This window comes from Cicer arietinum, chromosome 8 (assembly GCF_000331145.2).
Source record: "Cicer arietinum cultivar CDC Frontier isolate Library 1 chromosome 8, Cicar.CDCFrontier_v2.0, whole genome shotgun sequence".
Classification (NCBI taxonomy): domain Eukaryota; kingdom Viridiplantae; phylum Streptophyta; class Magnoliopsida; order Fabales; family Fabaceae; genus Cicer; species Cicer arietinum.
The window spans coordinates 11,676,152-11,689,724 of NC_021167.2; the positions used below are offsets into that span (position 1 = coordinate 11,676,152).

General features: G+C 32.5%; 1 protein-coding gene across 2 annotated transcripts; it reads right to left on the reverse strand.

The window, feature by feature from the left end:
- Positions 1-2,656: 2,656 nt before the first annotated feature.
- LOC101493830 (uncharacterized) lies at positions 2,657-12,742 on the reverse strand. Of its 2 annotated transcripts, XM_012712250.3 has the most exons (8): positions 12,016-12,156; positions 9,703-9,781; positions 8,281-8,338; positions 7,249-7,397; positions 5,968-6,091; positions 5,633-5,818; positions 4,012-4,083; positions 2,657-3,895 (listed from the first exon to the last, which is right to left on the reverse strand). In XM_012712250.3, the coding sequence occupies exons 2-8, from the start codon at positions 9,738-9,740 to the stop codon at positions 3,071-3,073; spliced, it is 1,452 nt and encodes a 483-aa protein (XP_012567704.1). In that variant the 5' UTR covers positions 9,741-9,781; positions 12,016-12,156; the 3' UTR covers positions 2,657-3,070. The 2 variants fall into 2 exon arrangements, with proteins under 2 accessions (XP_012567704.1, XP_004516644.1); XM_004516587.4 differs by lacking the exon at positions 8,281-8,338 and having other exon boundaries at positions 12,016-12,742.
- Positions 12,743-13,573: the final 831 nt, after the last annotated feature.

The window sequence follows — 13,573 nt, forward strand, 5'->3', positions numbered from 1 at the left end:
TATATATATATATATATATAAATTCAATTTATTTGATGTGAAAAAACGATATTTTATACAAAGTATTTCTTAGGTTTTATTAATAAAAGAAAACTAAATCAATAAAAATTAATATATTTTGTCAAATTTTATATCAAATATATAATTTTTTGTTAATTAAATATTTTTTATATTTAACACCATTAATCAAATATATTAATTTATATTGTTCTAATTTTATTTTATATATAAAATCAAAAATAGTATATAATACGGTTTTGCCAATTTCGTTAAGTAGTGGTCAATATTATGGATCTGACTCATGCACGTATATAGAATTGTAACTTATGTTTAATTAATGGCCAACACAACCTAATTAACTTGACTAAGTAAGTATTAAAAAAAAATAAAAAAAGACTCAAAAGCTAAGTTATAATTAAGTGGATTGGTGAAAAGGAAAGCACAAAGTGGTGTGATATAAGAGAAAAATAAGAGTGGAGAAATTAGGTAATTTAATTAATGGAAGGAGTGTGCATCCCACACGAACACCACCACATACTTCAATCATAAATTGAAATTTCATTGTTTTGCATTCCAAACGTACTTCCATTATTATTTTTGTCACCAACTTAATTGGTTCATGGATTAAGGGGGAAATTCAACAAGGTCCACAAAGGCATAAACTTTTGTCTCATTAAAGCTCAATAATAATAAAGTAATCCACTCTAGTGAAGGTGGTTTTGTTTTAAAATAAATAATAGTAAAGGTGTTTTTAATGTTATAATGACATCCATTAACGGTATAGCTTAGTTGAAGAGGCGTGATTAAATTATGTCAAAAAAAGTTATAATGAGACTTATCTTCATTCAATAATATTAAATATGATAAGTATTTTTTAAAATTAATTGTTGGATTAAAAAATTTATAAATTTTAATATTTGATCTATAATTGTTTTTTATATCGTCAAATTTTTTTAAATTTAGTGTCAATAATGTAATTGTATACAATGTTAATTTTAATATATCTTGATGACATAATAAACAATTACAAATTGATATTAAGATTTATTGAGACATGAATAAAATTATTTGTTATTCACATATTATAATATCAATTTTACGGTAACCATATTACTAAATAAAATATATAAATAGATGTATAAATAAGTCAAGTATTATTGACTATTTTTTAAATTATTTATTTCAATATTATGTATGACAATGCAAAATATTTTTATCATAAGTGACAACATATGTTATGATTTATACAATAAATTATATCTAATAATGACATCATTAAAATATAATCATTCAAAACTCTATAACTAATAGAACCACACACACATAAAGTGAAACCATATACATGAAAATTTAAGTTAGTAAAATATTTTAATTTATAATATTTTATAATTTAAATTCAAAGATTGTTGAATAATTTTTTAGTCACAGTTGTAACAATGACACTTTTTTTAATTAATTTACTTTAATTAAGCTGCGAGGAATAAATATGAGTCTTAGATATTTAAAGAGTACATATATAAACACAAATACCATCAGATCCTAGCTATTGTCTTAATAACTAATTGAATGCAAATAATCACCAACATGCTTTGATACTTTTTTGTTGTTGTTATGATGATATCACACCTTTGAATAGGCTAATGGTATACTAGCTAGTGACATTCTTCTTTTTTTTTTTATTTACAGTAATTATAAATATAATTGATACACAAATATTATTAAAAAATATTTTTCACTATTAATATTACAGTCGAATAACTACAACTCATAATTTATGCCACCAAATTTTTTAGAATAAATGACCGTTGAATATTCACAAATCAGTTACTTCGTTACAAATTTAATTTATAATAAATTAATTATTATTTTACTTTTAGTAGCTGTATTCAAAATTCATTGTTACTTAATAATTACATTTTTGAAATTTTTTTTTAACATGTTACAAAATTACAAGAGCAACGACACATTTTCTAACACACATTTATAATATTGTAAATTCAATAACAATTTGATAATATAATTGTGTAATTAAAAAAGGAAAATGATATAAAATGCCATTTGAATTTAGAAGATGTGAAGAGTTGCATTCTTGTAATTTAATGTTGTAATATTATTCTGATTTGTTATTAATATAAATTATTTATGAAATTTAATATTATTTTTTTTAGTTCAATTGATTGAATAAATTAAACTACAACTCAAATGATTACGCTGGTTCGTCTCTAATTTGTTTTTTAAAATATTGAACAGATTGATTCTTTGAATTCAACCCTTTTTGTCACTCTTAATTAAATAATCATCGTATTCATTGATCCTTCTAAACCATCCACATCAAATAGAGAGAAACACATTTTAAATAATTTAAAAACTTGGTAAATAATATTAAAAAAAACGTTTAATACATCAATCTACCATCCACATTAAATTTGAAACACGTTTTAAATAATTTAAAAACTTTGTAAATAAAAATAAACAAATAAATTATCATATATTTTTTGTTAGTTCTGGTAAGTTCTATTTCCAACATATATGATAGTGCAAGTGAGAGAAAATGAGGTGATGATAATATCATATTATAATTTTATAGATGTAAATAAATTTTCGCTAATCAGAAACCCCAGCACAATAAATAAATAATATACATCGGCTTAACAAGTTTAAGACAATATTTTTCCTTGTATAAGCTTTTGAATGAAATGACAAAATCGAAGAGAATGTTGGAAGGTATATTACACATTATAAAACGGCTATATGCACATACCGGAGAAAATTTGGATACTTGAACCCAATTATGTGGCCATAAAGTACAACAAAGTAGAACACAAAATTTACCTCTTTTCTTTTGGCATTGCTGAACAATGTCTTCTTCCCTATTAAAAACCACATACAATGACTTCATGTAATAGTGTTTGTATCTGCGGCTGGAGTGCTGTTTTCGTGTATTTCGAGGCAGTATTTTCGTGTGTCTCGAGACAGTATCAACGTGAAACTATGAAATGGTTACATGAACGTGGTTCTCTTCTGCAGAATTGAAAAATACACCGCTAAACCAAACTGAGTGCTAAGTCTCTCAGACTATACTAGGAGGATCCCCTAACCAGCTGCAGGTAGCACGGGGCCAGCGTGTTCTTATACAGTCTACCAAAGGTGCATGCTGGGAAGGCTCGGGTTTGGATACTTCAGTGTCCTTATCAGAAGATTCGGTTCGACTAGAAGCAGAAGAAATGGTCGCATCTGCCATAAATTCTTCTGGAGTCCACCTTGGGGGAACCGAAACTTGCAATTTTGTGAGTCTAGGTCTTTGTAGTGGACTGTCAACCCCAAAATTTACTTGACTACCATTTCGATCTGATTTTGCAATCCCGTTAAAGTGATAAAGATCAAAGACTTTCTTCCCCATAAGTCCTGATGAATCTTTCAAACCTCCCAAGCTTTTGTCTAGATCCAAAATGACTTGCCAGAACTCACTCCATACAATATAGCCTGTACTGCAAAGGTGCTCAAGCTTCTCTTGTGGAAGTTTGACATTTGTTTCTCTTAGAACTTGGTGGAACCCTTCAACACTAATGAAACCACCACCTCCACTATTATCTTGAGCATCAAAAGCTTTTCGAAGCTGCGATTCCCTTTCTTCCAGTTCATTTTCATTTTGAACGCTGGTGTTGAGAGCAAACAATACTGTGTAATGGGATTCACTGCCAACAACCCATATAGGCCACTTTGGGCATTTCAAATACTGACCAACTTTGCAGAAATTCAAGGATTCTAGTAGTGTGAGAAACCCAACTTCCACATTATGAGATACACCTTTCAAAAACATTCCTCCACCTAGATCCATCCTCCCATCAAACACATTAGACACAGCGTGACCACAGAGAAGTAAGTTTACTACTTCCTGTAACGAAATATTCAGCAAAAAGGAAAATGTCAAATAGGTTTAGCAGAGAATTTGAAATGAGTTCTATTTAAAAGTGTAGCGGCATATTCAAATTATCTCCAAGTATTAATTACCTGGGATGCATGCCCAAAAGGAGCAGTTACCAGAGGTAGGCTGGGATCATCCCTATCTGCTTGAATCAAGTCCTAGATAAAAGCAAGAATGTATGCATTAACATAAGCTATTTTTAAAAAAACAACCACCAAAGCAAAATAACAGTTTCTCTTTTGCACTAATGAGAAATGGCCACTGTATTCCCCAACATATATAAGTAGTTTTAAACTGCCAGCTTATGAAATGATAGGGCCGTATTTTTCTTACATTCAAAGAACTAGAACACAAGAGTTTGTAAAAATCATGAATACATGAACTCCATTGCTATATACACAGCCTTGAGAAAAACAAACCTTCCTCATAAAATGAGCTCAAAACTTATGAGATAGGTAGGATATGGACATAGCATATGTTTGCTATGGCGGCACGTAAAACATGAACGCACGTTCACTTTGAAGCTATTGCAGCTTATGAATTTTCACAGTAAAATGTTACTATTTTATGTACGGTGGCGGTGAGTTAAACGCCAAAACAAACACACATAAATTGTGGGTCAAGCTTTGTTCTGAAGCTTATAAGCTAAACAAGCATTCAACCGGCCGGACTTGTGTATAGAGATGGGGTCACCAACTGCCTTTCAGATTGATGCTTATTTGGCCACAGCATCCTATGTCCTAACATATAAGGAGTAAGGAGTATAGAAAGTGACCAACTCATCTCTTTCTTAAAGTCAAAGAAATAGAAAACAAAAGTTTCTTTAAACCATATAACTTACAAGACTTGAAAATTAGATTGCATGGCTTTACACATCTTTGAATAAATCCAGCCTCACAACATTGACTTAATACTTGAAAGAATACAAATTTTGGATCTAGATCATTCAGAAGGCGACTAGCTAAAAAAGCATACAACTAGAGGGATTAACTAACATGACAATGGTTCCTTAGTCTTTGTGTTTTGGTAATTTGTTTCTTATCTATATATATTTTGTGAATTACAATAAGATATTTCTTATATTTTATAAAAATCATAAACATATTGTATCCAATGTTTTTGAAGGAACAATGTATCACCATGTCGGATATAAATCGTATCCAACACTCGTATTGCGTTTGTGGGTTTGGGTAAATAGATTGAATATTTTATGGAGCATTAATGGATTAATAAATTGTTTTATCCATCTACTATATAACCCAAACAAAATATTATCCATTTGCCACCCTAGTAAAGGCCACCTATCATGAATTTAACCTAATGTGTATCACATGATCTTAACCTAGTGAATGATTTTATGGGAAATACACACTACCACCCCACATAACAAAATCACTTTTGGGTAGTCTTTACCCATTGATTTGCATTCAAATTTATAAAATGTACAAATTTAACCATAATATGTATAAGAAATGAAAACTAAAGTTGTCAAGATTGCATTTTAGAACATATGATCACGTGAAATCTCTGGCTCGATTATGTGGGATGGACAGGAATTGTTGTGTTTGTGTGCCATAGGGTTGATGGAATCAAACAGTTAACAATGCCACCATTTTGGTGCAACATCAATGAACGATGTCAAGCATCTCATACTTTAAAAGACATAATGGACTCTTAAGACAAGCAACTAAAGTCAGTAAAGCATACCAGTCCCCGAGAAAGTAAAGCAGAGATCAGGAAAAGCAATGCCCCAATACGACTATTGAATAAGGGCATCAAAGCTTCAAGCCTTTTTAATACACTTGCTTGCGATGTGTATGTTTCAACTCTAAGAACTTTATGCAAATCCAAGGCTGATTCAATAGAAAGACCTTCAAGAGCTTTTGTAATAACCTGTTCATCAGACAAAACTCAACTTAGGTAAATAGAAATATTAAAACATAACCATAGAAGACAGCAATAACAACATAGGAATCTCAATTCCATCTATTGCCAACATGTTCCAAAATCACTTGTATCATATCAGTAGAACATTCAAGTACCTCATCCTTTGAAATTTCTTCAGAATGTTGAATATCATTCCCTAGAATGCTCAAAGTTGCAATTACAGCCCTTCCATTACTTCCACACATATATAATATCTCTCCCATACTTCTTACAAGGGCACTGCCAAAAAATCACAAAAATGTTAACAAAAATAACTTGCAAAGAAAGCATAGCATAAACCATGAAAGAATATATCTGCCAACCTCAAAGTGTCACAAAGCATATATTAGAATGTAAATAATTAGATAGGCTGTAAGTATTCCTGTCCGTTAGTATTGCTGTCTATTAGTATTCCTGTCATTATGTTTGTTTAATACTCATAGTCTATATAAAGAACTTCCGTTGTGTAGTTGAAACACACAGGTTATTCAACATGTCTCTCAATACTCTTCTTCATATTTAACAACAACCATCGCTAATGATAGTGGTAAATAGATGAAATTGAAATAGAGGGAAACAAAACTTATTTGGACAAGATTAAAGTGAATGAGATAACAGAGCTATGCACCTGCTGTTAACCATTTCAATACTTCAAGATTAAAGTGAATGAGATTTACAATTTAGGAATTTTCAGTACAATAATTATAATTTGGAAAAATTAATGAGGTGCTCATTAAGTTAAATATAAGGGTTGTTTGGTTAGTAGTTTCTACATTGAAACTATTTTTCTTAGAATTTTCAAAACATTATTCATGCTACTACTATTTAGGATTGAAGAGCTTCAATGATACTCACATTAGGAATGAACAAAGGAACACACAAGGAAAGAGAACAATCCTATAATTGTGTCATATCTGTACAAACAATAGTGTCAAATTCAACTTATTAGTGCTTTAGCAGACGACAGATTCCTGATTAGTGCTTTAGCAAAAGACATTATAGGCACATTCCTGATTAGTGCTTTAGCAAAAGACAGATTGTCAATTGATATACGAAAATACCAATAGACTGATAAATAGAGTAGGTCATGAATCGACTTCAAGTTATAAATTTAATAACTACTCCTTTAGAAAAATAGAATGGATTAACTAAGAACCCAAATACATATTGAAAATTATTTAAGAAGGCAAACAAAATGATATTAAAGGAAGTAAGATATAATGTGATATATCATATAGACAGAAAGGGTATCTAGTTCAATCAAAAGCACAGCAATGAGCAACCAATATGTTCATGATCTGGAAGAAAGATAGGATTTCAAATACAGGATTCCGTACAACTTACAAGAACTAGAACATTAATTATGTATTTACCCAGCTCCGGAAAAAGTTAATCACCTTACTTTTACATCTTCAGTGAGTGAAGAAAAATTATTTGATGAAACTATTTGACTTTTAAACTTTGTGCTCGGATCCCAGTTCTGTTGCAAGCTTACTGTGTCTTTCAACTCATCAAGGAAGAAAAGAATGTATTTGAGCACAAATGCCTGGAAAGTTAAAGAAAATGCATAAGAAACAAACATGTCTCGAGAGTTTATATTGCTTTTCAGCATATAATAAATAAAAGAAAGAAAACCAGGGGCTTTGGCCCTCCAGTGGCACCCTGGGGTATTCCCACAAGAATTGACCCCTTTTAGGCTGGATATAGGCTAATCCACAAGGGACTTAACCCTTTGGTTTTTGCAACCTCTCAACTACAAAACTTTCACTAGGATTCAAACATGTGTTGTAGTCTTCATGGGTCGATATGCTTACCACTCAACAAACCCTTGATTGATTTGATTTGAAAGAAAAAACATAATAACAAGTGCACTAAGCTCAATAAATGCTCGCACACAAATATGAACACTGAATAAACATATCACTTGAAAACAGAATTTAGAAAGATATATTTTCTGTATTTTGTGATCAAGTGTTTGAGTCAGAAAGGACGCTGAGCATAATCAGGAGTTGATTTCTTCTCACGTTCTAAATCTACTTGAAACTAGTTACCTATTTAGCATATTAATTCCAATAATTAACTTTAGCTACAATACAAACATGGAATAATATAAAATACAATTTTACAGCAGATAGAAAATATTTATATTTATACTCTAGATAACAAACATCGAATTATTAACAGATTCCAGTGCCAAACAACCCATGGAAGAAAAGCGAGTTTAATGTGATTGAAACTAAGCTTGTAAATAAAAAAGTATTGCCTCTCCTTTTATAGACATTAAGATTACACTACTGATATTCAATTTAATTGCTTCCCCCATAATGATGATAACATTAGACACGAAAAATCAACAAAAATCCCCAGTTTTAAGCAAATCAAAAAGTAAAAAGAGAGTGGCAAAGTTGTTAAGTTTTTTTAATTAATACCTTATTCAAGTTGAATTTTCCTTCACTTTGATTCTTGTCTAAATTAACTTGCAGTTTACTGAAAACGTCAAATATGGCAGTGCAAGACATACTTCAGAACCAGAAGAGTTATAGAAGGGAGAAAGATGTTAATATAGATAAAAGAAATCCAACTTGGTTTATGTGAATATATTTGGTTATACATTTCTTTGCATCCCCCTTCACTATATATATGATGAATAAATTATAATTATATATGCTCAAAAATGGAAAATCAAAGTGATGACATCTACATATTAAACAAATAAAACAAGACTGTCACATGTAACTAGAGATTGGATTAGTATTCAAGTTAACACTTTATGAAAATAATTAAACCTTATCATTCTCTTCAATGATTAGGCTAAAGGTTCTTGCGTAGCTATTTATCTATGAGAGAGAAAAGGGAGGAGGGAGGGAGGGGGAAAGAGAGAGAGAGAGAATCCGTAGTCGACCTGTGAGAGGTTGCTGTCAGAGGATGACTAGATAAGAATGGGAAATGAGGTATTGAGAAAGAGAGAGAGAGTGAGTATCTGTGGTGGACCGGTGGTGGCGCCAGAGAGGCTACTGTCAGAGGATGACTTGATGAGACTTGGAGATGAGATATTGGGAGTCTGGCAGGGAAGAGAGAAGTGTAGAGAGAAGAAGGAAGTGAGAAATGAATCTGAGAGTGAGAGTCTCTTGGGTCAAGTTACAAACAAAAAATTTCAAGGTGGTCAAAATGCAAAAAATATAGGGTAGTTTGTATAATTTTAAAAGTTTAGGGTGTGCATGTGCACACCCTCACTTACACGTGGGTCCTCCCCTGCACATACTTTGCATTGTATTTTCCTATGAAAGAACTTTTAGTTATATCACTCTACAATGGAGCCATAGAAGTTTCTTCAACATAAAGATCATGGAAAAAATAAGGAGACTAAAAGTATATGGCAGAATGCAGTTTAGGCAGTCCTTTGGTGCATGTAAAGTAAATAGGAATGTTCATATCTTCACCACAAATTTTGAACTGGGATAGTCACGTTTCTTTAATCAGTGGGGCATTCTACTCATGGTTGCTTCAAGGATTTAAATATCTCAGATTTGCTAAGAGATAGTAACATACTTAGTCTCACACCCTGCTTTTATCGGTGCTTTAGTTGAATGAAATTGATTCGGTTTAGTGAAATTACTTCACCTGTAAATTCTAACCTAATAATCTAACGACATGGGTCTATCAAATCAAAATGTATAGTGTTAAGGTTCCAAAATGCTCCAAAAACAACAACAAAAAACTCTGAAATCAAGTATTACCATTAAAATTAAAGGGTACATGAGTAAATTGATGCATTAATTGTTAAAACAAAAGTCGAGTCACAAACATCATTGTTAAAATTCAAAACCACAGGTGAAATATGGGACAATTACTTGTATAGTTGCCAAAACGCCACATGGCCCACTTTCATGCTGCACTAGACCAATGGATGTTTCTGGATCAGAGCTAAACCTATAGTAGAAAAAAATTCATAGAGACATCAGTAAAAAGCAAGTTAAAAAACTTATTAGAATTTAGATGTGTAAGAAAAAATAATGCTAAACCCATAAAAAGGGTGACAGGTTCAAAAACAGAGCATGCAGATGTAGTGAGGATATATTTGAAGACTTTAAAAGTGTTGTTATTCAGAGACTAAAACTAATATTATAAATTATACATCACAAAAGTAAATCTGTGTATATCTGAACTTTCACAGACACCACAATGGTGTGATTCTCATGCACTGGGCCATTCAGATGGTGAATGCAAACATGATAAAGAAAGAAAAGTTGACTATCTATCATTGGACGAAACAGTTCCTGCCAACCAGTTTCATCAACAGTCAGGCATGGCTGGGAATAGACCTAAAATTGCGGAAGTAACCTCATGAAGTTTTTGCCAAAAATAAATCTAATATGCTCAATTAATCACTCATAACCAAATGGCTATAAAAATGAAGGGGTGGGGTGGGTTATAGTCGCCTGCCTTGGCGAAAATATAGGAAGAAAGATGGGGCAAAAACTAGGGTCTATGGGCTATGCAAGCTCTGAAAGGGAAAAACCAGCTGAAGCAACCATCATGCCCCGTAAGATGGACACCGAAGATGTTTGCCCTGCTATTCCAAAATTAGTACTTGGATAGAGGGTGAGTATGGATAATAGCAAAACAGGAGAGTGGGAACGAAAGACCAAATTATTCGGGGAGTAGAGATCATTCTTTAAAGTTGAGAGATTCTGCTCTTCTTGTTAATTCTAAATCCTTCCTAATGGTTTAGCCTATAACTATCCTTAGTCTCCCTCTATCTCTAACAACTAGACTATTCACCATCTTATTTGAATTGTCATCCATTTGATCTACTCTCCTTATTAGTGCTTCTACAAGGCCACACATACCCAAATAACCTAAGACAAAATAGTACCATATTTTCTAAAATATGGCGGTACTCCTGCTTTAATGCTTTACTCCATGAAGCGTAGAACACAGACGATGAACAAATGAAATGCGCTCAAAGTTAGTCATTTTGGGCTTTTCTTTCCCGCCACCGAACTCACTAACTTATGAGTAAAGTCACAAGTTGAATCTAGTTTACCCAAGTCTACTCAAAAACAAGTTTAAAAACCGAGTTAACAAAATCTCGCTACCTAAACATGGAAACTTAATTTTACGGATAAGTCCACAAGTTTGACAACCATTATTTGGACCAGTGTTATCAAATAGCGGCCATAGAGGAAAGCGGTGGTGGGATTTCAACAATCCGCCATGGCCATTTTGCACATGATGGCGGCTATGGCGGTTTAAATGGCAGCTATGGCAGCCAAAAATAGCGGATTTTGGCCTCTCCGTCATCGACAACACTGATTTGGATCTTTAGAAATGTTTGTCACTCAACCTAGACTATTAATTCAAATCATGTGTATAATTAAAGCTCTTCAGTTATTCAAAGGGGAGACACTAAAGGAGAAAATAACATGATTGAAATTGTTCCGACCTCAAGTGTGAGGCACCATGTTTCAGAGGTATTGTCTGCTTTGGGTCTTGTGTGAACTCTCACGGTTTTGTCCTTTGTAAAAAGGCACCTCGGTGGGATGAGAAGTGTGGGTGTTTATAAACTATCATTGGCCTCGATTCCCAAACAATGTGAGACTTTTCAGAGTACCAAAGCAGTAGCCCCCCAGTCGAGGCTAAGAGGATAAAAGGTCTGTGAGCCTTGATGTGTGGCAGAGACCCAGGTGTTCCTCTTACTCGGTCAACACATAAAGGACATGTGCAGAATAAGGAAATAGTGCCCCCTCCGCTAGGGGGAGGTTATCGGGAAAGGTGGAGACCAAGGCCCACGAGGTCAATAAATAAGGGAGCATTCAACTCAAAACCCTAAGTCATTCATTCACTATTCAGTAAACACCCTGACCTAGATCACGGTACTTGGCTAGGTCAACCCGGGTTCTATATCCGGAGCAGAAATGATTTTGAATAATTCAAGTAGTGAGACAATCTTGACAATTTAAAATTCTAAATGACTAAAATTTCAATCAACTACAAAAATTTCATATCGTAATTAGAAACATCAACAATAAAAATTGCTAATAATTGAAGAATCATGATAGAAGTAAAGCATTAACAAAATGGAAAAAGTTTCAAACAAAGAAATAATTAAATGAATTACTTACCCTAGCAACAACAACAGTAAATAAACAATAGAAAAATACCTTATTCCTTGATTGCACCACTGTGCAAGAATCCCCTTCGAAACTTCATAGCCAAAAACCACAACAAACAACTCATTGACTTCTTCCAATGATATCTCCTTCCTCACCATACTTCCACCATCCAGTTCTTCAACATCTTCCTTCTCTCTCTTCACAACATTGCTTCCACCTTCACTTCCAGCCATCATCCGCTTCTCAGCAGCAGCAGCCATAAGCTCCCGCTGAAACCGCCGGTTTTTCGCTTCCGGTGACTCCTCAATCGTTTCCGAAACAACTTCCCCAGTGTCAAACGGTTTGCTTCTATTCGGCTCCGGTAGTGATTGCTGCATACTCATCTGAATCGCCATTTGCAATTCTTCATCCTCGCGATCAGTCATTGAAACGGAAGAGAAACCCTAGCGATCGAAATCGGAGGGTTTCGGTTATTAGAGTTCGTTGAAAATGGAAATTACGTTTCGGCGGGGAGGGCAGTTATGGAAACTGATTAATGTGGCGTTGCAAGGCTGTGCCGGTAGCCGGTGACGAAAATGCATGTAGTGGAGAAGAATATGCGGTGGGGATCTTGTTGTTGACAAATTGAGGTGAACTGACTGTATGAACCTTGAAATGAAAAGACGTGGGAAGTGGTGGAAAGTGAATTAGTTAAGGAAGATGGTGAGGGTATTTTCGAGAATTTGTAGCTTGCATTGTTTTGGATTGTACAGATACTAGATTCCGCTACTGGAGATGATTTTTCAACTTTCCAATTAATGCAGAGGAAAACGGATTCTTCTCTTCCTTTTGATGGAAATTTAATACTATTATTCAGTTAGGAAATTTAATACTATTATTATTATTATTACAATGTAAAAATTTATCACAGGATTCACAACCATGTATCAAATGATAAAAAATAATTGATTAGTATAGATGTCTGTTAGTATAAAATAATACTAATATTTTATACTATGATTCAAAATTGAACTCTATTGTTATTATTAAATGAGCTCTTTTTTTTTAGTTTTTGACATAAAAAAATATTCATTTTTTTTTCTTTTTTGACATAATTCAGAGAGGTTATAATTTAAGATTAATTTTTAGAGAAGTTGTTGATGTGAAATGTTTTATACTATATCAAGATATTATAATCATTCACATTAATATAATCATGATTGATAGTTTAATGGTAATGCATTGAGTGTAAATGATTTAATGATCACTTACCATATTGTTAGGCAAATCTATTTTGTAACTGTAATCTAAAAGTAATTAATGAAAAATGAATTCTGTGTAAACTTAGTTTATAATCTTTTTTTTCTTTAAGAAAAAGACATTAAATGCTATATTTTTTCTCGAATGAATTATAAATAAAAATTATTTAAATTATAATTAAGTAATTGGACTTATGACGAATAGCTTAGGAGAATGTAAGTTCAAATGTGTGTTGTGATTGTTCTATTGAAGAAGAAAAAAATCAAGAGTATTTCCATATTTTATATAAGGTAACCCTAAAAAAGATCTTTGAGTGTTTATTATTCTGACCTATAAAGTTAGAAGATAAGTTATTATCAAATTAATT

Bases quoted from the DNA above. Each gene is read 5' to 3' on its own strand.
- LOC101493830 (XM_004516587.4), bottom strand. From the start codon at position 12,392: ATGACTGATCGCGAGGATGAAGAATTGCAAATGGCGATTCAGATGAGT. The intron at 9,782-12,015 runs GTATTTTTCTAT...TTTCTACTATAG, and splicing joins TGGTGCAATCAAGGAATAAG to GTTTAGCTCTGATCCAGAAA. The intron at 6,092-7,248 runs GTGATTAACTTT...ATTTTTTGGCAG, and splicing joins ACTGAAGATGTAAAAGTAAG to TGCCCTTGTAAGAAGTATGG.